Genomic DNA, 24,644 nt, shown 5'->3' with positions numbered 1-24,644 from the left:
ACACCGTTACGACCGAGGCTAGGCGGACAACACATGTTGGCTAGCCAAAGCGCTATATTTTGACCACCATTTCTACAGAGTCGAGCTTACTTGATGCCTTCAATGAACCTTCAGTCTGAAACTTTCAGCATTCAATCCCTTGGACAACCAGTGATCGCATGTTTGTACACTGCAGCTACCTGCTATTCCGGTAGAGTCTTCATTGAGTTTCTTCATTGAAATTTCCTTTCTCTTTGAGCTGTCCCTTTAAGCCTTTTATTGTTCAGGTAGATCCCTTAGGCTATGCTGTTGTTGGTCGCGGGCTCCAACACTGCAGCTGTGGAGATCAGTTGTGGACACCTGAGCCTGCTTAGCAGGACTGTGCAGTGGCTATATAGTTTAATAATTGTATCACAGGTGAATATTGTGTCGAGTAGCCAAGAGATATAGCTAGCCACCAGCCTCGCACCGAATACAGGCTTCAATCAAAGGCCACTGGGTCACCCGAGTAAATACAACTGAGTATTGTGTAGACATATAGCCGGTCTACGTATGTATATGTACTTTGATGACCACGGCCGGAGTAGTAAATGATGGGATATACAATACGAAGAAGCTCTAGAACTTTTATGTCCATTTCATCATAACTGAAAACGCCGCGCCTAGAAAGATGCGACTTCGTAAACCGGAGAGATTGGCTCTCAGCAGACCCATCTCTCATCTTCAACAGTCTAGACTCACCCCCAAATATTCTCTATCGTCGAACGGTAACGACATCGTCACCCTCATCAACCACCACACGTTATACCAATCGCATTGATATTAAATCGGTCTCAATACCACAACACCACGTGCAGAAGACCGCGTTTCGACGTCAAGACAGACCGAGTCCGGAAGCTGTTGATGGGACGTGACCAGGCCGTAGTCCGTGAGCTCCGGAGAGAACATGCAAGCCTCGCGAGGAAAAAAAAAAGAGGAAGCCGGAAAAAGGAAAAAAAGGAAGAAGGCGGTAGAGGGATAGTAAACAAAGAAGCGAAAGACCCAAAAGTAATAACGTCAGGGAGGAGTGAGATAGAAAGGTAAGAGAACGTGAGAGACATCGACGTTCACTTGAAGGGATATGTTCCTCTCGCAATTGGTCACATTATGCATCAGCGTTTTTTGCTGTTGGAAACCTCTCATGCGCGGGCTTCCTCGTTGCGGTCCTGGCGGGGGCGGCCGCCTTGGTTGTTGCCCTTGCCGCCACGCTGGTTGCGCTGCTCGCCGGAAGCGGGGCCTTCGCCGCCACCGCCGCCGCCGCCAAGGGTGAGCTGGGCGGTTGCTAGCCGAGTGGAAAGCTCCATCTGTGTGCGCACGGTGTTGGCAAGGTAAGAAACGACCAGGACGTCCTGGATGTGGTTGTTGCTGTGCAAGGTTAGTGATAAAAGCCACCAGGGAATATAATACAGATTCAACATACAAGTCACGCTCAATGTCGGCAGCCTCGACCTTGGGAGCGAGAGCGAGGGCGTTAAGCAGGAACTGGCCCATGGCAGTCGAAGCGGGGGTCTCCTCGTCGATCACGGACTCGACGTAGCGCGAGACGCGGTCAACCATGGACAGAACCTCCTCAATGGCGCGCTCCAGAGACTCAATGTCGGAAGTGACGGAAGTAGAACGATCCTCGGCATCCTTGGCGTTGGCGATAGACTCAAGACCGCTCTTGTCGGCCTCGCCGTATCGGAGCTCGTAGGGAACGGGGATGAAAGCAGCGCTGTCGGCAGCACGCTCAGCAGTGACACCAACGGGGGCGGAAATGTAGGCGCGGGTCTCGAGGTCCTTTCCAGCCTCGGTGGAGACAGTCAGGTGGACAGCGGGGTGAGGCCAGGTACCATCACCCTGGCCGCTGTAGAAGTTCTGGATCAAAGCGGAGAAAGTGTTGAGTTCGGAAGCAGTGGCGTACCAGCCAACCAAGACTTCGCGGGGGTTGGCCTTCAGGTGCAAAGCGAGCATCTGCTTGTGGTATTCCATATCGACTTCGACCTGGTCCTCAGCCTCGGAGTGGCCGACAGCGAAGGCGGATCGGACCTCGACCTCACTTCCATCCTCAGATCGTGTTCCGAGGAGTGTACCGATAACTCGCTCCTGGTCGGCATTGCGGCGAAGAGAGTGGTCGAGAACTGAGAAGATTGCCTTGGGAGGAATGAGCTTTACCCCTCAGATCATAGCACACACATATCGCAACATACCTGGGGTTGAATGACCACGTTCAGAGGGGCAGTGGTAGGAGCGGTCCCCACGCTAACGGGGCCGAGAGGGCGAGCGAGATGAAGGAAAGAATCTTCAGCCATGATTAATTTGGAGTTGAATGAAATGTCAAGTTTCAAGATCCAAACTTCCTTCGTTTCTCGGAGGTTCAATTTTTCCTTGGAAGTGGAGTGAGCCGCTCTGATTGTTCCGATTCTGTTGTGTGTGGGAAATTTCGCGCTAAGATAAGATAAGCCCCCAAAATTCTCATTTCGGCCGGCAACAGCCTGGAGATTGCACCTTTTTACTTTATACACACAATATGCCTGCTCCTCGTGGCGGTTCTTTTAGAGGAGCTCGAGGCCGTGGTGGCCGTGGTGGCAGAGGTGGCAGAGGTCGTGGTCGCGGCGGTCGTGGTGGTCGTGGTGGTCGCAACTCCTTTGCCACTTCGCGATTGAATGAGTCCGAGTAAGTTCTCAGTCTGAAAGTCTCTAATGACTGTATCTAACTAGTACTAGATCAGATGATTCTTCTGGCGGAGAAGATGATGCTAGCGAGCAATCCCAAGAGGAATTGGGCGATGACACCCTTATGGACGAGGGCGCCTCCAGCAGCGACGAAGAAGATGAAAATACCGAACGCCCCTACAACGAACTCCTTCAGCTACTTCAACCCAATGAGTCAAGCGGACCAGCTCGGAAGAAGCGCAAGATCGCCACCGACTCGAATGCTGAGATTCAAATAGCAGAACCTGCAGAGGAACCAGAGCAGGGCGATGATGACTTGGAAGCCCAAGCGCCGTCCGACGATGAAGAGGAGGAAGCAGACGAGGATGAGGACCCAACTGCCGCTTTTGAAAAGCACTTCGATCTCCGCGATAGTGCGGATTTGACCAAGCAGATTGAGCCTATCCAATCGAACAAATGGGCAATCGTCAAGAAAGAGGTAGATGGACTACGGCTGGTACATACTGTTCCCGACACAGGAGCAAATAGCGCATCAATCCTTCCGCCACTGAAGAGCACAACCAATATCAAGGTATGCAGAACAGACATGCATTTCATATTGGCTCCAATACTAACATGCAATCGCGCAGCTCAAACAAAAGTTGAAGTCCCGTGCGGCCGAGATCCTGCCTAAAATCACAGGTCAAGCCCAGATCATCGCGCCATATGTGTTCGACTACCAAGACGTTCTATACGGTGCTCGTACTGCTTCTAATGCAAATGAGATGCGCGAGATTATGGCTTTGCACGCCGTCAACCACCTGTTGAAGACCCGAGACCAGGTCCTCAAAAATAACGCCCGTCTGTCCAAGGACCCGGACACCGACATTGAGTGCCGTGACCAGGGATTCACCCGCCCCAAGGTGCTTTACATTCTGCCCACTCGACAGGCATGTGTTAAGGTTCTCGATGCGATCACTCGAATCTACCAACCCGAGCAGCAAGAAAACAAAAAGCGCTTCACCGACTCGTTCTCAGCGCCAAATGATGATTCCTGGGAGCACAAAACCGAAGATTTCCGTGAGCTTTTCGGCGGCAATGACGACGACATGTTCAGACTGGGTCTCAAGTTCACGCGCAAGACAGTCAAATATTTCGCGCAATTCTACAGCTCCGACATCATCCTAGCCAGTCCACTGGGTCTGCGTACGATCATGGACCAATCCGACGTCAAGAAGCGTGACCACGACTTCCTTTCCTCAATTGAGCTGGTAGTCGTCGACCACGCCGACGCTCTCCTCATGCAAAACTGGGACCACGTCGACTACATCTTCCAGCACCTGAACCTGCAACCGAAACAAGCGCATGGCTGCGACTTCGGCCGTGTCCGCAACTGGTACTTGGACAACCAAGCCCGCCACGTCCGACAAACCGTAGTGGTCTCATCTTGCATCACCCCCGAGATCAACGCCCTCTTCTCATCCCAAATGCAAAACGCCTCGGGCCGCCTCAAGGTAACCCCCACCTACGCTGGCGCCATCACCGAACTCCCACTCGCAGTCCCCGTCAAGCAAACCTTCACTCGCATCGACAGCACGTCGCCCATTAAAGACCCCGACGCACGCTTCAAGCACTTCACAACAACCATCCTGTCAACCTTGGTGAAGAACATCACGCACGGCCGTGGCAAGGGCGGCGCCGGCACCCTCATCTTCATCCCTTCTTACCTCGACTTTGTCCGTGTGCGCAACCACTTCGCCACCTCTACGCAGACAACCAATGTCTCCTTTGGCGCTATCTCCGAGTATACCGAGCCGAAAGAGGCTAATCGTGCCCGCAGTCATTTCGTGTCTGGCCGCCACTCTGTGCTGCTATATACTGAGCGCGCGCATCATTTCCGCCGTTACCAGGTCCGTGGTGTTAAGCGTGTGGTCATGTATGGCCTCCCGGACAATGCGCTGTTCTACGGCGAGATTGTTGGGTACTTGGGTCTTGATCCCGCGGCGCTGATCGAGGCTGCTGAGGGTGGTGTGCGTGCGCTGTTCTCCAAGTGGGATGCGTTGAAGTTGGAGCGTATTGTTGGTACGTCTAGGACTGGAAATATGTTGCGGGAGAAGGGCGGTGATACGTTTACTTTTGTATGAATAGAGCTTGTGTATGCTTTTCAAGGTAGATATAATCTCAGCCGTGTGACTTATTCTTTTACACAACTTCATCTGTGCTATCATGTTTCTGGCCCGGGGGTTATTTTCTCGTCAAAAGGAGCAGTATCGAGTCCAAGATTGAGACATCTATGAAGCCCACATTTATTTATTACACAGATACCTTATCTCTCAATCCATTCATTATGAACTTGAAGCATACGATGTTTGCTCCCTCCCTTACTCTTTTACTGAAACCCTACATATCAACTATTTCCAATCTCTTACATTTCCCCCTCCATTCAGCTAGTCATCGTACCAAACACCAAGATGGTTATGAGGAAGATCACCGAGAATATATGGTTCAACCATGACATCCATATGGCCAAAAACATCAAACTCATCCAAGTTAGGTCATCATCAGGACTGGAAACTACAACAATGATAGTCAATGCAACTTCAAGGACATTGGCCTTGTATTCCTGAACAATCTATATATGGTGGGAAATGACTTGATTGCAGCAGTCATTGAGGTCGGCCGCCCTGCATGATGAGTCACTCCATCTTGCACATTCATTCATTATGAACACAAATGGAATGAAACCCATTTCTAACACCTGATATCAGCTCAAAAGATCCATTACCGTCAGGCCTAAGATGCAAGTGGATATCAAAAGCCTTTCCTTCGATAGCAACAACGTTGGAGGATTCAGCGGCACCGTCACGGATAGATCGTCGTTTCAATATCCAATCGATATTCCGGACATCAAAGGGTCTATTGCCTTTCAATGGGATCACAACTCAGTTTGTGTTCAAATCAACTAGGAAGGATGGGGAACGTGTTGATCTGTACTATTCCGTTGCCATTATTTGGTAGTATGTAATTGCATCATTGGTTTGAGGAGATTAGGTGAAATGAAGGAAACCATCACATCTAGAAAATGCGTAGTCAAGCTGTCAAAGCTGTTCTATGCTTAAGCTGAACATACACACCTGACCAACTGCTCTTCAGGCAGGGCTACTGTGCCCAGGTGAAGAGCAAGTCTTACGTAATATGATATCACGTGCCAGAAACCTAGAATCAGCAGGTGCTACCACCCATTTCCAAAACGGTAGGCGGTATAATTCTGCCAAAAAGTGAGGTTAAAATGAACTATAGGACTATACCTTTCGCCCTTCGGGGCATATGGTCAACTGAAAATATACAGAGAAGATTAGCATGGCCCCTGCACTAAGGATGACACGCTTAATCAAAGAGAAGCTACCTATTTTTTTTTCCCTTCCACGTCCAATATTGAGGTTATACCGTGTGGGGTCTTATGTCAATATATGATTGGCCCTTCCGGATTGATAAGTCACGTGATATTGGCCAATGTCGTCGGGAGTTCGAGACCCACGTTGCGCGACAGAGCGGGTCCTCAATAATCGACCAACCACGGTCGAGTATGTCCTATCACCATACCTTCCTATACTATTTCTCATCCGAAAAGTGAGGTTATAACTAGTTCGGGGAATAGATATTCCGCCCTTCGGGGCATATGGTCAACTGAAAATATACAGAGAAGATTAGTACGGCCCCTGCACTAAGGAAGACGTACCTTAATCAAAGAGAAGCTATCTATTTTTTTTCCTTCGACGTTTCGTATCGACGACTTGAGGTGCGGAATTAAGTGGGCCTACCGCTCTTACTATCTTGCTTTAGGTTAGACTGTCACATTTTCGGACGAGTGGGTCGTGGGTTCGAGTCGACATTGGTACGGTTTTCTCTTTTTTATCTCTTTTCTTCTTTCATGATTGGCTCGACCCTGAGAGGTCGTTGCGCTATCAATGGATACACGAACCTGAGAAGCTCTGCTTCTTCCTCAATCTTGAGTTCAACCTTCTATTAAGTCTAAGTCGTGATATTGAATACCACTCTGTACATACATGTATACATTCGATGATTATTTGACCTGTTACGCGACGAAAGAAGAAGCAATACTGCCTCTCTTGGACAAGGCCAATGATACTGTGGAACCAGAAAGTAATGCGCCATTAAGCTCAGCTGCTTTCTCTATTCTATGCTGCTCACGATGACAATGGCAAAGCCACGACCATTGTGGATCATAAACCTGGCAAAGCACTCCACAAAGTATGGGACACAGACGTCCAATCCAGAGTCTAAGCTTCATGACTATCAACTTATTCTCATCCATGGAGTCTCTATCTGTTGGAATATTCTCTCCGATTGCTACGGCTGCCCTACATCTGTTCTCAGCTGGGAATCTGATTTCTGATCATGAATGATGCTTCGTTAGCTTCGCCAGATTTACTGCACAGACCATGTGTTTTCGGCTCCGAGACATCACGGACCCGGTTTTCTACGACGTGGATAATCTATTTTCTATCTCGCTAGATCTACTATGAAAGCACGATAGATGAGTCTGCTAACAGTACAAACTAAATTCGAGGTTCATCTCTGAGCAGCTCGACTTGAAATAACGATTAGTAAGCGACATTACTCCAGCCCTGGAGAGCGAAGTCGAAATTTAGATTAATTCGAAGCGAAGCATGATGGGAGGTAAATGAAAGCGGATAAATATCCGCGTTAGGTGCATGTTTATATGTAGCTAGTAGCTCGTACATGAAGTAGTTAGGTCTTGTGCCGCTTGTGCTGTGTGGCTCTAAGATAGCCTGGAGTACATGGTAGTACACAACTAGGTACTAGGCAGCTAAATTTACAACCCATTTTGAGTCAACTCAACTTAAAAAGAGCAATAAACTTGTGAAAAAGTAGAGACAAAAGGTGAAGATAGAACGAAAGGCAAAAAGAAACAAGAGGTAGGGCTGCGGTTAGTGGTCAACGGGGGCTCCACTCCGCCGTCATGCGCATTTCGAACTGAAATCTCTTTTAACCAGATCGGCAGTCCGGTGCAGATATATGAATCCTTCCCTTTCGCCTAGAGATACTGTTAATCTGCATTTATTCTACTCTCGAGGAGGACACTGTATAATCAGACTTTATAGAAGATCAACTCGACCCCAAAAGAGAGAAAAAAAGTCATCGCTTAGATACCTCCATCTCCGTCCCCCACAAAAGTCCCCGCACCAACCACCCTCTCCAATAACGACCTCAGGATCACAGATCCCAGCATGGTCACCCCGAATCTTGATTCGGCCTCAGAAGCCGGCCAATACCAGGACCATCCAGACGCACCCCTGCCGATCCCGGTGGAGCAGAGATCGTCTTCAACGCAAACGAAAACTCAAGCCGAGAATGAACACGACTACAACTGTGAAAGTGAGAGCGAAGCCGACTCCCAGCCAGCGCTGGCTCAATCGGAACCCCGTCCTATCGAGGATGACGAAGACGACGAGGCCGTTATTGCTGCAGCTGCGCGACCCCGCCGTGCATGGCAGGTATGGTGGTTGCGCAATAAGGGTATGGGGCTTGTCCTGCTGGCGCAGGCTTTCGCTGCCTCTATGAATGTCATGACACAAGTCTTGGAGATTCATAGTGCGATGCATCCTTTCCAGGTAAGAGACCGAAAGAAAAGAAAGATATGTTGGATACCATCTCATTTCCTCATATTCATCCGATCTACATTCCTACATCGTCCATCTCCAATTCTATACAATCCCAACTAACACCTCCCAGATCCTCTTCGCCCGCATGTCTATAACAGCAGTTGCAAGCTACCTATACATGTACATCGCCTCAACACCCTCCCCACTCGGCACACGTCCAGTCCGCGGTCTCCTCCTCCTCCGCGCCCTCTTCGGCTTCATGGGTGTCTACGGCCTCTACTACTCCGTCCAATACCTCCCCCTCTCCGAGGCAACAGTAATAACCTTCCTCTCACCAATTATCTCCTGCTACGCCTGCTCGCTCCTCATTCCCGGCGAGACCTTTTCCCGGAAACAGCTCTTCGCCGGACTAGTCTCTCTCGGTGGTGTCGTGCTCATCGCCCGTCCATTCAGCAAACGCGACCCGAGCATCTCAATCGCTACCCCAACTGCCGCTGCCGCTTGGGCATTAGGTATATCTGCTTCAACTGATGAAAAGCCACCTTCCGAGACAGACTCCTACCACCATGTCATGGCGACAATCGTCGCCTTGTTCGGCGTGGTTGGCGCTTCGGGCGCTTACACTTCTATCCGTATGATCGGCCGTCGTGCGCACCCCCTCGTGTCCGTGACGTACTTCTCGTCCGTGACGACGGTTATTTCGTTCGTTGCGATGGCCAGCTTGCCTTCTGTGCCGTTCCGCATACCTACCACGGCTGTGGAGTGGACGCTGCTAACGGGGTTGGGTGTCTGTGGGTTCCTGTTGCAGTTCTTGTTGACGGCGGGTTTGTCATATGTCCCGCCTGCGTCTGTCTCGGATGGAAAGCCTGTAGCGCAGGGAGGGCGTGCTACGTCCATGCTTTATATGCAGATGCTCTTCGCAGTGTTTTATGATAAGGTTGTTTGGGGAAGTACGCTTAGTCCGATTAGTTGGGTTGGATCTGCGATCATTTTGGTCTGTGCGGTTTTTGTGGCTTTTTCGCAGGAGAAACCTGTTCAACGGGGTGGGAGTGGAAGTGGAGTGGAGGAGTATCGTGATGTGGAGGGATACAAGGATGCTGCTGACGAGGAGAGAGCGGAGGGGTCAGTGCAAGGGAATTGAGTTTTTGGCTTGCATCCCAAGGCTATGTATATATCGTTCTGGGGTTAGGGTATATAGGCTTTGACCTTTGTACATACTAAAATTAGCTGGGACAGCAGCCTTGAAAATATACCGCGGAGACGCTCCCCACATTCCACTTAAGAGCTGCAAATACTGCTCTGACTACCCGGACCTTTTGATGGCGGCAGCAACCTCCCGACTCGAGTCTCGAGCATATATTTCTTCATCCTTCATGGAAACAAAAGAGCCGTTATGCGGGTCCTTCTGGGCCGCCTTCCAGATGTCCTCCATCGACCACTCGTCCGAGTGCCAGCGCCGGGCGACGTAAAAGTGATGAAGAAGTTGTTGAAGACGAACGCGTAGAAAGCCTTGGTACCCACTCGAGCCAGAGCCCCGGCATTCTAGATCGTAGTCTGGGTCGACAGCCCAGATCCATGTATCATCTGGTCCGCGAAGATCTAAGACTGAAGCTGCGGCATCATGATCAAGATATAAAAAGACGTTCCGGAGAATACCTTCTGTGATTCCCTCCGGGATGGCGTCGATCTTGCCTTCAGCCATATCCATGAAAATATACGGCGCTTGTTTCTTAGGCGGCAGAGATCGGAGACGGTTGAATTGCTTACGAAGTTGATGCAATATCGCCATGAAAGACTTATCCCTACCGGTTCCAGAAGGTAAATCAAGGGACTCAAGGTACCACTGGGATCCGATCTGTATTCCAGAACCAATAGCGACATGTGCCCAATAGAACAAGTTAGTTTGCTTTAGGTCATAGGTCTCCTGGCGTTCCGGATCCTCGAGTATCCACTGAGGGCTTTCGAAGATTGCATAGCCCCAGGGCCTTTTGCCCTCATCTTCTTGCCATAGCTGGTGGAGCCAGGGGTAGCCGTGCTCGAATATATGCGCTAAATCTGCTTTGTCCTGAGCTTCTCTCATTTCATCGTACCGTCGGGAAGACTCCGCCTCTGCATTTTTTAATGCATCTGCTTCGTATTCCGCGTGGAAAGAAGTGCGGAAGCTCTCAAGACACTCGAGTTTTAGATTGTCGAAACAATCGGAACGGATACTTTCTTCCCGGAAGCTGATTCGTCCCCAATAGCGGTTATAGAGTAATTCAACCTCGGAGAAAGTAAGCTCTTGAGGTGATTGAGCTGCCTTTTTCAAGAGCTCTTGCTTGCTAAGAGTTGTTGCAGCGGGGAAGTCGAGAAACCGAATGCGATCCTCTGCACTAGTGGCAGATGGATTGCTTTCGAATTCTTGAAAGGTGGTGAGTAGTACATCAGCGTCATCTAGATCACGCAAGACACGCATGAAAGATGGGAATAGGCGCTCCATTGGAGACCTCGGAAGATCCATAGAATTGGAGGAAATCGGCTGAGGGCGGAGTACGCTAAACCTAAATAAACACGCTAACCATAAATAGACAGGCTAACCCCAAATTGACACGCTAAACCCAAAGGAGCACACTAACCCGCAAATTGAAAATGTCAAAATCCGAAAATGGCCAATCCAACTCGACGTCATTGGGTTACAGTCAAGGCTTGAACGCATTGGAATTCCAAGAATTTTACATCTCACTTCTCCTAGACCTATATACGTACTAGTCTACATATACCTAGTCCATTGGAGTGGATTCTCCATAAAAGCCCACTTGCCCCATAATTTCCCCAGATTTCTCTACTCTTACATCCCTTATAGACCTCTCTAAAAGAACAAATATCTCCCAATGCGCCACTTCGACACCTGGGTCCTCCGTGACCCTTACTCCATCTGGCACTACTATCCAACCGGCCATCGCTGGCGGGACACCGTCCGCGATTTAATCCAATCGCGGGCAATCTGCTCTCCAGAGAACACCCTCCACCCACCTATAGACTGGAGGAATCCATCACCAACCCAATTCCAACCTCAACAATCTCCTCTCCTCCGTCTTCCCCCCGAACTCCGCCAAATAATCTGGTCTTACGTCCTCACCAACTCCCCAGCCCCGAACACCCAAACCCCCCAAACCATCCACTTAGTCCAGCTAAAAGGCAAAATTCGCCATGTCCGCTGTCCAACCCCAGTCCAAACCCCTCACCAACACTCCCATCAAAGCCAACCCAATAAGCACCAATCAAATCACCCAATTCAACCAAACCTCTCCTTAACCCAAAACCGCCATTGCTGCCCCACAACCCCAGCTCGCTGGCGTATCTACGACGGCCGAGTCCCAGGCCACAGTGATAGACTCCTCTATCCACATACTCACTCTCATCTTCCTTCAACTCTAAGTAACAGCAATACTGCTCTGCTGCGCGTTTGTCGAGGTATCTACTTCGAAGCAGAGGCAATTCTATACAAAGCCTCGCACTTCGACGTCGACGATCTATACACTTTCATTGCATTCGCAGCTTCCCTGTCGCCTACTGCCCGGAATGCCATTTCACGATTGACGGTCCAGTGGATGCCGATCTGGGTGCCCATGGCTGGGTTGGATCATAAGGGATCAATCTATGCGCATACGCATAGTGATGCGTTGTGGGTTCGGTTTTGGGATGTTGTCGCTTCGTTGGAGGGATTACGGACGTTAGGGTTGAGTTTGGATTTAGGGAGGTTTACCAGTGTTGTTGGGAATACTGGTGAGGCGATTGTTTCGGGTCAGAGGATTCCGTTTGGGATCAAGGAGGGGTGGGTACAGCCTATTCTTGGGGTTAGGGGGTTGGATGGGTTTGATTTGGCAGTTACGGCTAGATGTGATCTTCTTGCTAAGGGGGTTGTCGAGGGGGAATTGATTAGGGATGTTGGGCTTTTGAGGGAGGAGTTGAGGGGGATATTGTGTGGGCCGAGTGAGAGGAGTGGGTTTGGGAGGATGGTGAAGGGGATGGATATGGATGAGAGGAAGAGGAGGGGAATTAGGTTGGCTATTACTGCTGCTTGATGTTTCTTGTTTCTTATTTTGATACCCTTTTGTTTCTACTGTGTTGGATACAACATTCAACTATCCTAACCTCCTACTAGAAGGCCAGGTAGCATAACATTATTGCCCATTGTCTACCGGTTTAGTAGAGAACTCATTCTTCAATGTGATCGTACGTCTCATCCGAGTATTGTTATTATCAAAAGTATGGACGTACCTAAGTAGTTAGCCTTTTTGCTAATATAAAGGATTTTGGGACTATAATAAAAACAAGTAAACTTCAGTCTCACAAGGAAATGTGGTGCCTCCCGAGGTCCGCTCGTCGCCAAGAAACTTGCATATTAAGGAGGAACTTCAATTGCTCCATATATCCCATCTATTTCATTAAACCCTCAGATCTCAATGGATATCTCAATCTCAAATTCGGCCTGCCTTCTGCTGGGCTCGCTGCCCTTACTAGTTCTCTCAGAATGGAAATCCAGATCACACACGGGGACCGCGGTATTCAAAATGCTCTCCTCACTTGCTTTCCTTAGCAGCCCATTGCTCCTTCCATCCACAGAGTGGTCAGATTATCGCCGTCTCATCACCATTGGCCTTGTCTTTTCCTTGCTGGGCGACTTTTTCCTTATTCCTTCACAGCAAGAATTCCATGGCTTGGATCGCAAATACCCAACCTCTGCCAAATCGAAACCGCAAGGAAAAGTATCCATATATTTCCAACTCGGTATCGTCGCCTTCGCTGCGGCTCATATAGCCTACACTATAGCCTTCCTACAGGATTCCCGTGTGACCTCCTGGACGACCTTTGCCTCTACGTTCGTAGGGACTCTGGCCGCTGCAAAATGGTTGGGTGTCACATATCCCGCATCACACTCCTCACTCAAGACCAATGTACTGGATCTTGATATTGCTCCGGATATGAAGCCATTGGTTTCTGGTTACGCGGTTATCATTGGTACAATGTTTGCGGCCGCTACTTCCACCTCCCCGTTGATCGTTCCAACCGACTGGTGGCACTCGCGAGCCCTGGGAGCTGTTATGTTCGTTGTGAGCGACCTTTTTGTTGCGAAGAATGCTTTTGGAAGATCTGATGTGCCGAGGCATCGTGGATGGCTCACCATCTTTGTGGGTTATGCGCTTTATTTCTGGGCACAGATGGTCATCGCTGGAACAGTACGAGCATAACGGCTTGCATGGACCAGCACTGGGCCCACAGAATATATAAGCCTTGCTGGGGATAGATCTCACTATGGCCATGATCAGAGTCTAAATCTGGACTTAAGCTTCTGCGATAGGTTTTTATACTATTGCAAGTCACATGCGTATGCGAGACTTGGGTGATCTGTACATAGAGGATTTTTGAATAATTCTCCGATCTTTCACATACTGAGAAGTCTTTTGACATGATATCTAATCCTTGGGATTATGTATGTATTTAGCACATATACCATTACTAGATGTGATAGTGATCGAGACCTCTACCCGTGTTCATACAACTGAAGCAGCGTGGCTTTGAAACAATGATATAGTGCAATTTGAATTCCCATGCCAGGTATGATGTATACATAGTAACTAGCCTTTCTCATGAACATGCGTGGAATGAAATGACAATGCTATGCTAGAACATGTACAAGGAAGATGAACATGAATGCATGATAATGGTTCAGCGGTTCCAATGCTTCCCCTTCCCCTTCTGGGCCATTGACAAGCTGGGACCATTTAACCCCTTCATGGGGATAGCCTCTCACTCCCTGAAGACCCGGCGATCATTTATTTGCTTACATCCTCTTCCAGTCTTCACAGGCACCATGCCCACATTTTGCACAGTGTTTGCGCTCCCTCAAAGTAGATGTATACCTAGAGTCCAGCATCGAAGAAACCTGTTGACTGATTCCTTGTTTCACAAGGCACTATGGCCAAAGAATCCGATAATGCTCCCGTGAGTGAGTGGAAACAATGACCGTGGAAGTTCCCCAGTGTCGGCAGGAAGCAGAATCTGCGATGCATGGAGAGAACGGCGGCAACTTCTGAGGGAAGTTCGAATCCGGAAATCCCTTTGTTTTGACCTCAGATGTGGAAAACTCGCGCGAAGCCACGCATAGCTTCTATATTTCATAGAGTTCGAGCACATAGGAGAAGATATGATATTGGCTTCGAGATGTTCACCCTCAAGAACTCGTGATGCACTATAAAGCGCTATATATAGTATAATGTTGATTATAGCTAGCAAAGGAAGTTATATCATAATGAGGAGAGGAAAGTGGTAAGTCGTAACCTGATGGGGAGAGGGAGTTGACAGGTTGGAATACCCATGAGAAGGAAATTGGCTTTAATTATATGTGCTGGGCTGGAAGAAGGCCTGAGGCAAATGCAAACAAGCCAGCATTGCATCAATGCTCAGCCGTCATGATACCACCGTTTATGCAAGTGATTGTAACCAAAACGTCTTTCAGTAATATACCCGGTTCCTAAAGAGGATACATGTCAGGAGAAAGTGACACATGTTCATACATCTACCAAACCAGGTGGATACCTAATTCAATCCCCTGGAGTAAGTACCCATTTGCGGGGCCTGAATATGACGGGGAATTTATCCGCTCTAAGTGGCGTGGAATGTCTCAGATTGAGAGACAATACTATAGATTAGGGCTATCGGGCTCACGGGTACTCCGTATAGTTGTAAAGAATATACTTTCTATACGAACAAATCATCTATCAAATCCAGTAATCTGCAGTTTCAATTGACCACGCAATTGGAAACCGAAACATCAAACAAGCCATCTCAATCTATATGTGCAATCGATATCCGGACACGATCAAGGCCGAGGTGGTATGCCTGGCCGATCAATTCCAGCTTTCATAAACAAACTAAGACAAAGACGGGCAAAAGAAATAGCCTTGGATACATCAAGATCAAAGACCATGATCGGATGAAAGGGGTCAGATCAACTAATACCCAATCATCACTGCGAACCAAGGCCATATACAAAGACATCAAACGGGAAACAAGTTCATTGGAAGAGTATTAAGGGGAAGGAGGAGCGTTGAAACCGCCAAACCACAACCAAAGCAAGAATCAAAAGACAAAAGCCTGTATCGAGCTGAACCAGCCAAGTCCAGCATACAGCCCATTCACAGAGGAGGGGAAAAAAAAAGACACCAAGCGCCCGACATAGGAAAAACCGCCAGTTACGGCACAATTTGTAAAAGTATAAGACACGAACCGAATGCAAAATGAAAAGATGGGTACATATGCAAAGGAATAAGGGGGAAGGTGTGTTGGGAGAAGGGTAAATTGCGGCTACAGGAAGAATGGTAGGCCTATCTGCCACCCAATTTGTAGCTTTGTCGGGACAATATGGCTCCACAGGCAGTAAACATAGCCATCTACTGCGTAGAGACATGACCGGCACGGCCACGCACCTCCTCCTCGTAGCCGTTGTTGTGCTCGGACTCGAGTTCTTCGTCGGTGGGACTGTGCATGCCGCTGGGGGGTTCCTGGAGGGATTGGCGACTGCGGGCCATCTGTAGGAAACAAATTAGTACTAGTTACACTAGATAACGCTGCCCTGCATATGCAGCAATTGTGGGATGTGACTTACCCAAGCACGCACACCTCCGATCAATCCGAGACTGTAACCAGTAGCAAAATCCTCATTGCGGCGCGAGCCCATGGGGCTATCTGCGCGGTTCTGCTCCGCACCCACACGCGACAGGTGTGACTTGCTGCCACCAGTCGGACTGGTGAGAGGCCCACGCATTCCCCAGTCCATGCTGTTGCGGGCGCTGGGCGCGGGGCTGTTGGGGCGGCTGTTCTGCCAGATCTGACGCAATTCACGGCCGAGCTCTTGACCTGTCATGGTCCAGTTGTTGCGAATGTTGTTACGCAGCTCGACGACATGGCGCTTGATCTCGAGCTCGTTCTTTTTCAACCAGGATACATTTAGTTCTTGGCGAGAGGCGCCACGCTTGAATTGACGAGAGATGTATTGGTCGTAGTCGCGGACAACCCTACAGATCGATATATTAGCTCTGTTCTTTTGGATTCAATGGTATTGAAAGTCGAACATACCGTGTGATGATACCAGTGGTGCTGACACCCTCTGTACGCTGCGTCACGAGGAACTTGCCCTGCTCCTTGATAGGACCGTAGATGTCGTCACCCTCAGCGGCCTCATATGGCAAATCGTCGTGAGCAACATAGTCGATCTCGTGCTCAGACAGGAACTCCGGTGTCACAATCCACGGGCAGCAGGGGATAACCTCGTCGACCCACTTGCAGTGACGGATAGTCTCCGCGCGCTCGGCGCCGCTGAGCACTGTCAGACCCTTGCGCAGGTGTGTCTCCTCGTCGCCAGTAACACCAACAATCAGATAAGTATCGGGGAAAGCCTTCTTAGCCTGCTCAAGCTGTCTCATATGGCTATAAAGTGATAGTCAGCAACCATTACCCAATCGAGCAAGCCTGAAACCAGAAGAAAATTGGGGGCCGAAACTAAAACTCGGTCCGCTCGTGTGATGACTTACCCAAGGTGGAACAGATCAAAGACACCGTCTGCATATACGCGTACTGGGCGACCTGTTGGGGGCGGGTTGGTGTGGTAACCGACGGGATCCTGCAAGCGGCCAAAGACCGGAGGCGCCATTTGTTCCTCTGTAACTGGCTCATCATCTTCGGGTAAATCGATATGTAAACCGGGGCGCGACCGAGGTCCGCCCTCAATATCGCTGCTGGCGACAGTCGTCTCGGAAGGCTCGTCGGGGTCTTCCTTGTTGATGGCTGGCTTGACCTCATTCACCTCGGTGTGGCTTGCGGTATCGGCGGCAGCGGCCTTGCGGGCCCGCTTAGCAGGGTGGCGGTTACCATTGGAGCTGTGAGAAGTGACATTGGCGGGCCCTGTTGAGTCGTCGCCGCCTTCTTCGCCGGACGCGTCGCGCGAGGATGGCTGGAGGTCGGCTGTGACGTTCTTTGGGACGGGCGCGGGAAGGTGGGAGGCGCTGCGCTTGCGCTTGGCGGCGGGGGAAGTAGATGGCGACATAATTTCAGCCCTGGAGAATTAATGAGAGATCTCTTCCGAGGGGAATGAATGAAAGGTTGGAGATGGAGAGAATCAGGGAGAGAATTAATGATGAACCCTGAATGACGGCAACCCGGTTTTAGGGGAAACTGGTAATTTTCTGTTTGGGGAAAGAGTGGGGGCGCAACTCCGCTGTTCTAAGCCACAGTCCCCGAGCTTTAGGGCGAACGGGGTTTAATCTTACAATACAGAGAATTACAAATTTGGTCTGAGAATTGCAAATTTAAGTCTTGGCATATCTGGGTACACTGACACGTGTGGATTCGGTGAGGTACATACAGGGGTAAGAGGCATATAGTGGACATCGTGGATACCATGGACATCACTCTATTGGCAACATTGGAATTGCATGGATTTCCCATTGTTCCCCTGGATTTGTCTACGTCAGCAGACTTGACTTTCTTTCAGAACTCGAGTGCTTAAAATAGAAACCGTGAAAACAACATCTCTACCAAGATACAAAGAAAACGCTGAATGCATCAGATATACGCCAAAGGGTATGTAAATGACCATTGCCATTGCCCATTACTCACCCTGACGAAAGCTCAATCAATACCCAGCTCTACCAGCTTGCACCCCTAGCAAGTACTCATTCTCGTATAGACCAGACCCCAGATCAATGACTGTAGGTAGGGAATAGACGGGGGATTAGGAGAGGAGAAGAACCCGAAAGAAAATAAAAAAACGGATAGGGAAGTGTAGGTAAATGGCTCGTCAATAGCGGGCATTTTCTGCGGTATCTCGTTGTGGTGATGGCATAAAGTAAGAAACGTGTTCATGAGGCCCATTGGGCGCCCGGCGAAGGGCTCTCTTTCAACATCAACCCCCCATGAAAATCTCAAAGCTCTTGTCTTTCATCTCATTCAATTCCGTCTGGGTCTCTTTGCCGCATGTCCCATCTCAGACAAATATCCATTTCAAGTCGAAGGGGGTTAAAAAAAAGTGTAAACAGGCTCAGAGCCCGACGATAACAAATCGCAAAACAAAAGAGGGGGGGGAGGGAAAACAGGGCATAGATCGTGGAATCAAGGGGACGGGTCGTTGGCAGTGAGCAAGGAAAACAAAACCAGATTGAACCAAAACAGGGAGGACCAATCGATAGACTGTTCATAAGGTCATAGTCTACGATGCGGACTTCTCTTTCTCGGCGTCAGTGGAGGCCGGGGATTCGGATATTTGCGTAGAAGTTCCGCTGACATTCTCCTGTTTCCCCTGAGGACCCGGAGTGGCCTGGCGGTCGTTCCGGGTGCCTGACTCGTGCTGCACCTGGTTGGTAAGGTCCTCATCCTCCTCGGTCTGGTCAAAAAGCTCCTCATCGTTTTGATCCGTGATGACCTCAGTGCCATCACCCAGGAGGATGATGCGGCCCGAACGGACACTGAAACCACGGGAACGCTCCATCTCCAGGTCATATTCATCCGGGGTGTCCTCGAACTGGTTCCGGATCCCGGGGCCGCGGAACTCGGCTGCACGAACTGGCCGTCAGCACGAAGAAGTGGGGATGCTTTCGGGTTCCTCGGGAGACTTGCCGTACTCGGGCGGAGCACAAGGTCCATCCCCGTTCGCAACCCGCTCTGCAACCTGGTTATACCACTCCTCCTTGGTCTTGCCTTGCAGGAGTCCAATGACGGTCATGGTCATGTTGTCACATCCAACACCGCCGGTTTCACTGTTGGAGGCAAGGCAGTTGTCCATCATGTTCTCGGAGATCTGGGCGAGGGGCTGCTTCGCAGCAATACCTCTGCGGACAAACTCAACCACAGCCTGGGAAGACTGGCAATCCCAGATACCTGCAGATTAGTTAGTATGGAAACTGACGGGAGGGACCAATAATAGAAGACATACCATCACAGGCAATGACCAGGAACTCATCATCTTCCGTCAGCTCGTGAACGGTCACATCGGGGTATGCGGTGACGATCTGCTGTTCGGGAGAGAGCTCAGGGCTCTTCTTGAATTCAAAGTCACCGATAGCACGGGACAGGGCAAGGTTGCCATTGACACGACCGAAGTCGACAAAGCCGCCAGCGGCGGTAATACGGGCCTTCTCGCCTGTTGTAATCATTTGTCAGACCCCGATCATGTTTCATGTAGCGACCTGTATGATTCCATGTACTTACCCTCGTTCTGAGGCTTGTGGTCAAATGAGAGGGGTTTGGCACGTCCCTTGACACCCAAGACGGATCGTGAATCACCAGCGTTGGCCTATGACCAGTCAGTTTGAACTTCTTTAATCCGATATGGACTTTCTTTCAAGGTCATAACGTACGACCCAGATCTTCTTCTGTGAGATAATGGCCGTGGAAGCAGTACAGCCAGACACCTCCTCCTCATAACGGGGGTCTGGGCTCAAGTCAGCAATCCAGCATGCGGTACCTCGGTTACAACATCATAGCACAAACCTTCTAAAATAGCCCTATCGGTCGCAAGGAAACCATCCTTCATGGCCTGTTCAATATCACCCTTGGCGAAAGCCTCCTGCCGGGAGACGATCTTGTGCAGGTTCTCGCCGGTGAATAATGCCACCTTGTCTCCACCGTGACCATCGTACACACCAAAGAAGGCAAGGCGGTGTTCCGGATCCGTCGGTTTCTCGTTGTTGCCGGTGTACTTTGCCTGGAGGTCAAGGATTGTAGCGTGGGCGTCCTCCATGCTGATTCGCCAGCCCTGCATGGCCGACACACCGTACACACAGCAGTCATCCCCGCCCTCGGACGATGTCTGTAAGCGCAAAATAACACGTTAGTTACACTCGATGCTTTTCCATAACATGTGCAAAGCTGCCTGGTAGGATTGCGATGCCAGTTCGTTGCTGGTTGAATCACCCCCACTACTCAGCTGGACTACCCAAGACCCCGCATGGCAACCCAAGGAAGATTCCACCGAGCGACAGCACGGGCAATCTGTTCAACGGGAAGACATGAGAGGGACTCGGTCCATAACCCCCTGATTCTGGGGTATGACAAGAGCCAAGAAAGGGGGGTGTGTTTAGAAGCCATAGAAAAGACATTGGAGGGTCACAATGGGCCAGTGTGGGGTGTGAATCAAAAAGCGAAATATCGACTCACCTTTTCGACCACCGGTTCCGATAGGGTTTGACCCATATTGGCAAAGATTGAATAATTCGGGGGAGGTAGTGAGATCGAGGTTTCGGATCGAAGTGTGGAAAATGCTGGAGGTGCTGGAGGTGCTGTAGGGAAAGGGTCAGATGAGGGCGCAGGGCTTTCAGCGCGTCTGGGTCCCGCGATAAGTGGGGAACGACGGATGACGATGGATTTCTTGCCTCTGTACTTGGTTGTTTTAGAAGATAGTAGGGATTTTGTAAAGCGATGAAGATTGGAGAGACAATTTCAAGGAAGCTTAAGAGAGAAAGTCCGAGTCCTGAGAACACCTCGCAGAGATTTCCTGGTATTGCGTTTACCGCTTTTGTTACGCTGTACTCTATAGAGTCACGTGAGGGGTGATCAGACTGGTTTACTGGGAGTTTTGGGAAGAAGTTTGGAATTTGAGAGAGTATTTCTTGTAAAGAAGTCTGTATTACACAGTATATTTAGTATTTCAATATATTATTGTGTGCCTTGGATCTCGTTGAGGCTAAAGGCAAAGTAAATAGGGGCTATGTAGGCACAGTAGTCACTGTACAGTCACGCCATAGTTATTCAAGATGTCCGAGTTGGAAACTTGAAAAAATCTACATTATTATCTTTGTATGGAATTATTTCTATGACTGCCTGTCTCTTTGATCTTCTTACCCATGGACTACAATGTTAAAAATGTTACAAATTACTATGAAGAAGGCGGAGAGTGGTCGCTATGGACTACGATACACCCAAACAATCCAGATCTAACTAGGGATGTTATTAACTATTTGCTCCAAAACTAGATCAACTAGTATAAACGACTTGACCAAAATACCAACCAATCAACCATAGAAAAGCCAATGGATATCATGCTCGCAATGCCTGAGAACGCCAGAAACACAATAGAGCAAAGACAAAAAGACAAAAGTGAGAAAAGATACAGATATCAGAGATAAGACGGGAAGAAGAGAGGAAGGACCCAAAGATCAAACAAATGCCAGCTCTCCACTACTGGCTATAGGAAGACCCCGATTATCGGCATTCTTCAACGGCCGCGGGGGCTCAAGAGGAGACGACAACCACCACTGATGATTGGCGCTCTTATTAGGGCTGACCTTGCGTGACAAATGCTCATCGAGATCGGAGACCATAGACGAGCTGTGCGGCATAGCATTTTCATCATTCACTTTCTGAGGCTGAGAATTGCTCTGGCCCTCCAACTGCCGAGCACTGCCCATACTATTCTCGCTCCAGAACCGCGGCAGAGGGGAAATAGCACCGCGATAGTCTTGTGCAAGACTCAACTGGCTTTGGCCATATACGCTACCCTCAGCAAGGGGAAACAGACCGGCCTGATTCTGATATTGGGAGAAGCGGTTGGGATTGTTGTCATCGCCGTATTCCGAAGCCGAGATTGCAACCGATAAGGGCCGTTCTTGAATTGATTGGCGGAATTCGTCGCTGAAGGTTGATACGGAGACGGTGTCGGCGCGGCTGCGGTTTCGATCGAGAGCGCGCATGCCTGAGGAAGTGCGCCGGCTGATTTGGGCAGAGAAGAGAGGGTTGGAGGAGTTGCGGTGCTTGGCTCGGCTGTGCACAAAGGCTTCCAGCGAGTCACCTTCGGAGAGGATGGAGTCATCGGGCTCGACGGTGCGTAGGGTCATGCGTTTGTAGTTTTCGGGGATGCTAGATGCGATGCTGTGACGCATGCGTCCTGCTGCTGGCGGACGCGAGAACAATGGTGCCATGTGTGTTAGGACGGTCTCATCGCTCATCATTGAGGCTCGCGCGTTTTGCCATGATGTGTGCACCACCCCGTGTCCAGGAGGCCCGAAGCCGCCGGCACCATGGCCAGCTCCGCTGAATCGTACTGGCAGTCCAGAGGCAATGGAGGAGATACCGCTCGAGCGCTTCGAGTATCTCCTAGACTTGGATGATTGGATGGATTCTCGCTTCATGGCTCGCGGCTGGATCGGCTTCAATGGCTCTCGCCGGGACCGGTTGGTGGTCCTACGACGCATGGGGCTGGTCGTGTATGAAAGGCGATTGTTTTGCTTCTTGGAAGGTGAGACGGTTTGAACGGGGCTTTCCTCTTGGATGACGGGGTCTCGCATTGGAACAAAGCCCCGGCGAGTGGGCGAGTTGCGAGCAGGAGAGCGAGGGGGAACAATGGGATCAGGCATAGTAAAGTTGACTGGGTGCTCTCGCTTATCAAACGATGACACGTTCCACGCGGGCCCAAGTTCAAGCTTAGGAATCGACGATGGTGAGATAGGGCTCATCCAATCTTCGGAATTGTCATCGCGGGAAGGCCTTTCTGTCATCGATGGCTGGCAATTAGGAACATCTGGCCTAACAGGTCGTGGTGGAGCAAGCTTGCTGTCGGATGGACCCTCTTCGATTGTGGGTGAGTTCTTGCGGCTACGCCAGCAGCAGAAGACAATCAGTAGACTCAAAATTACCACAAATGGGATCACGACTGAGATGGCGATAATGCCAGCCCTCTTGTGGTTGGGGCTGTCTGGAGAGGTGAACGGATCTGTGGGGTTCGAATGTGTTTCTGAGGCTTTGAGGACATCGAGAACGAAGTCCATGGTGTCTTCGGTCGATCCTTGATAGGCAGTAAGAGGGATAGTGAACTTCTTGGGATCCATATCATCTGGAACGTGTCCGTAAAGAGTCTTGTTATCCGAGAAGTAGGTAAGCCACGTGAGCTCGGTGTCCAAATCGACCTCCAACCGTACAGAGTCATCAGTGACGATAGACTGGTTGAATACAAACTTGAAGTCTTGGCCAATAGCTGCCTCACATCCGTCGACAGTGTCGAGGAACAGCTTCAAGAACTCCAGGCGAACCATCAAGTGCGCTTGATCCTGGAAGGTGTCTGTAACGGCAATAGTGATATTCTGGTTCACGGCATTTCTGGGTGGTGTCCCGCTCAGCGATATATTCTCCTTATCTAGTTTCAGCCAGTTCGGCAGTTTAGCATCGACATTTGCCAGCTCCTTGGCAGAAGTTGGCGAACCGTCCATAGACAGAAGACTAGTGAATTTGGGGCTGTTGAACTCTTCTCCTCTCGTAAGGTTGAAGTCTTGGACAGTCTCATTGAATGTCAGAATATGAGGACCGATCGCGAGTTCAAAAGTCACGTTTGCCGCACTGTACCCAGCTACATCGGATGCGATCAGCTGGAAAGTAAACGTTTGAGGCCCCGCGCCTGGAAACGCAGGGCTATTTCCAGCAAATTTCAAGGCTGCCGGGTCGAAGTTGATCCAGGAAGGCAGTGGGGCGTTATTCGGCGAGGTTCCGTAGTAGATCGTAGAGGGATGCGTGTTTTCGAAGGTATCCTGATCGAACTCAATCGAGAATGGACGACCTGGGTGCATAAACAGCGTGGAAGGGTATGAGACCGGTCCCAATTTCTGCAGTTGAGGTACAAGTGGTTTGTTCACCGTCGGTCCCTGGTCCGCTGTGACTATCAAAGTAACGTCCATGCTGTCTTTTTCCGATCCATTCGATGCCACAAGCTTAAACACAATGGTGCCACTATCGCCTTCGTGTGGTGTTCCAGACAGGGTAAGACTGCTGCTGTCTACTTCGAGCCATGATGGTGCATTTAATAGCGAGTATTTGGTGTCCGCGTTACTGTTGGAGAAAGTACTTTGGGCGAATTCAAATCGGAAAGGCTGTGAAACTCGGGCAACAGGTGGCAATTGCGAGTTGATGGGATAATTTGCAGACAAGGATGCTGCACCGGTGACTGACAGGAAAGCCAGCACTATGGTGAGAAAGAACGCCATGGTCGATTGAGAGAATGCGAGCACACTGGAACTGTATATAGCTGGTGAAGACACAGCTAGCTCACCGATCACCAACGGTGCTTCCAATCTCGCGGCGAAAGATAGTGAAGGTAGTCAAGATGGAAAGAAAGCGATTCAAGACGAAGATGAAAGAGTATCATGCATGATCTTCCAGAAAAGGATCGTGGTCCCTCTCGCACCAAAGGGACCAGGGAGACATTCAAGGCGTGCCCTTTCAAAAAAGCCATACCTAGATATGTGCCTCGGAAGTATGTAGCAGAATGACAGCGGAGAATGGACGCAGGCCCGATCGCTATAATCTCACGTTTCGAAGATGCCGT

The 24,644-nt window shown here is 49.9% G+C and overlaps 9 protein-coding genes across 9 annotated transcripts; 4 read left to right on the top strand and 5 right to left on the bottom strand.

The window, feature by feature from the left end:
• Nucleotides 1–1,157: 1,157 nt before the first annotated feature.
• On the bottom strand, nt 1,158–2,309 carry PEX2_096840 (eukaryotic translation initiation factor 3 subunit F; the record flags this gene model as incomplete). The annotated part of the gene is made up of 3 exons (XM_016746954.1): nt 1,158–1,383; nt 1,439–2,166; nt 2,208–2,309. 3 exons carry the CDS (start codon nt 2,307–2,309, stop codon nt 1,158–1,160), a joined length of 1,056 nt encoding a protein of 351 aa, XP_016594148.1.
• A 218-nt stretch (nt 2,310–2,527) lies between these two features.
• On the top strand, nt 2,528–4,795 carry PEX2_096830 (UTP25 family protein; the record flags this gene model as incomplete). The annotated part of the gene is made up of 3 exons (XM_016746953.1): nt 2,528–2,673; nt 2,724–3,243; nt 3,302–4,795. The coding sequence occupies 3 exons, from the start codon at nt 2,528–2,530 to the stop codon at nt 4,793–4,795; spliced, it is 2,160 nt and encodes a 719-aa protein (XP_016594147.1).
• A 3,129-nt stretch (nt 4,796–7,924) lies between these two features.
• Nucleotides 7,925–9,440, top strand: PEX2_096820 (DMT family transporter; the record flags this gene model as incomplete). Its single annotated transcript, XM_016746952.1, has 2 exons — nt 7,925–8,308; nt 8,430–9,440. 2 exons carry the CDS (start codon nt 7,925–7,927, stop codon nt 9,438–9,440), a joined length of 1,395 nt encoding a protein of 464 aa, XP_016594146.1.
• Nucleotides 9,441–9,602: 162 nt separating this feature from the next.
• Nucleotides 9,603–10,778, bottom strand: PEX2_096810 (uncharacterized protein; the record flags this gene model as incomplete). Its single annotated transcript, XM_016746951.1, has 1 exon — nt 9,603–10,778. One exon carries the CDS (start codon nt 10,776–10,778, stop codon nt 9,603–9,605), a length of 1,176 nt encoding a protein of 391 aa, XP_016594145.1.
• Nucleotides 10,779–11,169: 391 nt separating this feature from the next.
• Nucleotides 11,170–12,363, top strand: PEX2_096800 (uncharacterized protein; the record flags this gene model as incomplete). Its single annotated transcript, XM_016746950.1, has 1 exon — nt 11,170–12,363. The coding sequence occupies one exon, from the start codon at nt 11,170–11,172 to the stop codon at nt 12,361–12,363; it is 1,194 nt and encodes a 397-aa protein (XP_016594144.1).
• Nucleotides 12,364–12,852: 489 nt separating this feature from the next.
• PEX2_096790 (lysoplasmalogenase) lies at nt 12,853–13,530 on the top strand (the record flags this gene model as incomplete). Its single annotated transcript, XM_016746949.1, has 1 exon — nt 12,853–13,530. The coding sequence occupies one exon, from the start codon at nt 12,853–12,855 to the stop codon at nt 13,528–13,530; it is 678 nt and encodes a 225-aa protein (XP_016594143.1).
• A 2,202-nt stretch (nt 13,531–15,732) lies between these two features.
• Nucleotides 15,733–17,384, bottom strand: PEX2_096780 (choline-phosphate cytidylyltransferase; the record flags this gene model as incomplete). The annotated part of the gene is made up of 4 exons (XM_016746948.1): nt 15,733–15,870; nt 15,948–16,356; nt 16,418–16,768; nt 16,873–17,384. The coding sequence occupies 4 exons, from the start codon at nt 17,382–17,384 to the stop codon at nt 15,733–15,735; spliced, it is 1,410 nt and encodes a 469-aa protein (XP_016594142.1).
• Nucleotides 17,385–18,545: 1,161 nt separating this feature from the next.
• On the bottom strand, nt 18,546–20,527 carry PEX2_096770 (PP2C family serine/threonine-protein phosphatase; the record flags this gene model as incomplete). The annotated part of the gene is made up of 7 exons (XM_016746947.1): nt 18,546–18,889; nt 18,971–19,213; nt 19,269–19,475; nt 19,544–19,628; nt 19,693–19,766; nt 19,826–20,144; nt 20,492–20,527. The coding sequence occupies 7 exons, from the start codon at nt 20,525–20,527 to the stop codon at nt 18,546–18,548; spliced, it is 1,308 nt and encodes a 435-aa protein (XP_016594141.1).
• Nucleotides 20,528–21,489: 962 nt separating this feature from the next.
• Nucleotides 21,490–24,303, bottom strand: PEX2_096760 (putative transmembrane glycoprotein; the record flags this gene model as incomplete). Its single annotated transcript, XM_016746946.1, has 1 exon — nt 21,490–24,303. The coding sequence occupies one exon, from the start codon at nt 24,301–24,303 to the stop codon at nt 21,490–21,492; it is 2,814 nt and encodes a 937-aa protein (XP_016594140.1).
• Nucleotides 24,304–24,644: the final 341 nt, after the last annotated feature.

Source organism: Penicillium expansum (assembly GCF_000769745.1).
Source record: "Penicillium expansum strain MD-8 chromosome Unknown contig339, whole genome shotgun sequence".
NCBI classification, from domain to species: domain Eukaryota; kingdom Fungi; phylum Ascomycota; class Eurotiomycetes; order Eurotiales; family Aspergillaceae; genus Penicillium; species Penicillium expansum.
The sequence above is the reverse complement of the archived record's forward strand: the minus strand, read 5'-3'. Positions and strand labels throughout refer to the sequence as shown.